General features: G+C 44.1%; 1 protein-coding gene across 1 annotated transcript; it reads left to right on the top strand.

The window, feature by feature from the left end:
• Window positions 1-315: 315 nt before the first annotated feature.
• On the top strand, window positions 316-1,293 carry OR1G1 (olfactory receptor family 1 subfamily G member 1). Its single transcript, XM_077163096.1, has one exon. It carries the CDS (start codon window positions 316-318, stop codon window positions 1,291-1,293), a length of 978 nt encoding a protein of 325 aa, XP_077019211.1.
• Window positions 1,294-2,541: the final 1,248 nt, after the last annotated feature.

Here is a 2,541-nt window from a genome sequence, read left to right as displayed (position 1 = left end):
GATGTATTCGATCTGTGAAATCTTAGCTTTTATAAATATCATAATTTTCCATGCAAAAGCCACCAAAGCTAGGACAGCAAATGCCTCCAAGCTAGCCCCAAAACATGAGTACTGGATAAAAACTTACTATTATAAGTGAAAACTTTCACTTATCTTCGCAAACAAATCTTTGATTTCCCAAGCGCAGGCCTTTGCAAATATTCAGTTGAGCCAGATGAAACTGTCATTTTTGTAGGTCCAAAACAGACATATATTGGAAATGTCATATGATTCAACCTACAAACAGATCTACAAAGGGCACTGCCTGATTCTCAGATGCACAAGCCAGGGCTCAGCAACTTCACTCAGTTAACCCAACTCTCTTCTTCCAGACAAATGGGATGGGAAAACATCTCCAGTGCCTCAGAATTTTTCCTCCTGGGGTTCTCCGAGCAGCCAGATCAGCAGGAGGTCCTCTTTGGGCTGTTCCTCACCATGTACCTGGTCACAGTGGTGGGCAACCTCCTCATCATTCTGGCCATCATCTCTGATGCGCAACTCCATACCCCCATGTACTTCTTCCTGGCCAACCTCTCCCTCACTGATGCCTGCTTTGTATCCACCACAGTCCCCAAGATGCTGGCAAACATATGGATCCAGAATCAGGTCATCTCTTATGCAGGGTGTCTGTCACAACTCTATTTTTTCATGTGGTTTGTGATGCTGGAAGCATTCCTCCTGGCTGTCATGGCTTATGACCGCTATGTGGCCATATGCCACCCACTCCATTACGTCATGGTCATGAGCCCTGGGCTCTGCGTCCTCCTCGTGTCCATCTCCTGGGTCACGAATGCCCTCCACTCCCTCCTACACACACTCCTGATGAACAGCCTGTCTTTCTGTGCAGACCACGAGATTCCACACTTCTTCTGTGACATCAACCCCCTCCTGAGTCTGTCCTGCTCAGACCCCTTCATCAATGAGCTCATGATCTTCATCGTCGGGGGGCTCGCAGGCCTGGTTTGCGTGCTCAGTCTGATCATCTCTTACACACGCATTCTCTCAACCATCCTGAAGATCCCGTCAGCTCAGGGAAAGCGGAAAGCCTTTTCCACCTGCAGTTCTCATCTCTCTGTAGTGTTTCTTTTCTTTGGTACTTCCTTTTGCATTTATTTCAGCCCTCCCTCAATCCGCTCAGCACAGAAGGGTCCAGTTGCATCCGTGATGTACACAGTGGTAGCCCCAATGCTGAACCCCTTTATCTATAGTTTGAGGAACCGAGATATCAAGTCTTCCTTGAAAAAGTTATTTTGAGTTAGGAACATACTTTCCCCTGAGTGGAAGTGACATGACACACAATGTGGGGGTTCCCACCTTCCGCATTCACCACCCTAAGCACAGAAGAATGGAAGAGCCAGAGAGATGGAAGACCTCACTTTCTGTCCCCATGATATGAAGTTGGAATATCTCATGTCTAAGCTACAGAACTGAATCAGAAAAAAAACCATCATCAGGTTAATGTCATTAGCTTAAATTCTTATCATCGAAATTTCTAAAGACATAGCCATCTAGATTTACAATATGATAAAGAATGTGCTTGAATACATTTGAAACAACATGGGCTAGTTGGTGATCAAAATAAAGGGCCGGGATGTTTAGAGGCTGAGAATAAACTCTGAGGAAAGACAACCTCCTTCCACCATACCCATGACCTTGTCAACCTCTATTCCTACCAGTAGTGTTTCTGCCACCATGAAGCCCCCATGCTGAATGACTTAAGAACTATGGCTTGAAAATTTGGTAAATATAGGGTCTTCAGGTAGATACACTGCAGCATTTTATCAGGCATTCCAGACCCAAAGTCTTCCTACCATCTTACATTTTACAAGGAAACTCACTTTTCTCCTTGGAGCATCTTTTTCCAAGTCTTTCTCATCTTTGTGGCCCCCTTGATTACCACCTGGCACAAGAGCTGGCACCAGTTAATGTGTGCTGAACCCACTGGATGGTGTAAAGTTAGGGCCAGGAAAGAACAGTACTTATGGATGCCTCATTATCTCTTTCCTGAATGATTGCGCCCCTCTTTATTGGTCTTGGGTCCCCAGTTTCTCCTCATTCCATCCATCTGGAACAGGACAATCAGATTACTCTTCCTAGAATATGGGGATGTCGCCATCACCACCACCACATCTGTACTCTCAGTGGCATCATACTGCCTACAGAATGAAGTTCAAACCATTTATCCATGCACTAAGACCCCCAATAGCCAATTCACACCTTCTATGGTCCAGAATACACACTATTCTGTATTTCCCCAAGATCAACTCATGTCAGTATTTTCATAATACATTGACTATCATTAATAGGTACAAAGAAGGACTAAGAAAGCTATTATCAGCAACCATTCTGGCAAAAATCTGTAGAAGGTATAGTCATAACCAGTAACTTTCTATAAGAAAATAAAATGCTACTATTGCATGCCATTTTTCATTCTTAATGTCTTTACTTCCTGTTAAGAATCTGACAAGACTGTGATTGAGGCAGATAATACCTTGTTCAGTG

Source organism: Tamandua tetradactyla, chromosome 6, assembly GCF_023851605.1.
Source record: "Tamandua tetradactyla isolate mTamTet1 chromosome 6, mTamTet1.pri, whole genome shotgun sequence".
Taxonomy (NCBI): Eukaryota; Metazoa; Chordata; class Mammalia; order Pilosa; family Myrmecophagidae; genus Tamandua; species Tamandua tetradactyla.
Note: the sequence above shows the minus strand (reverse complement) of the source record. Positions and strands in the feature narration are given on the sequence as shown.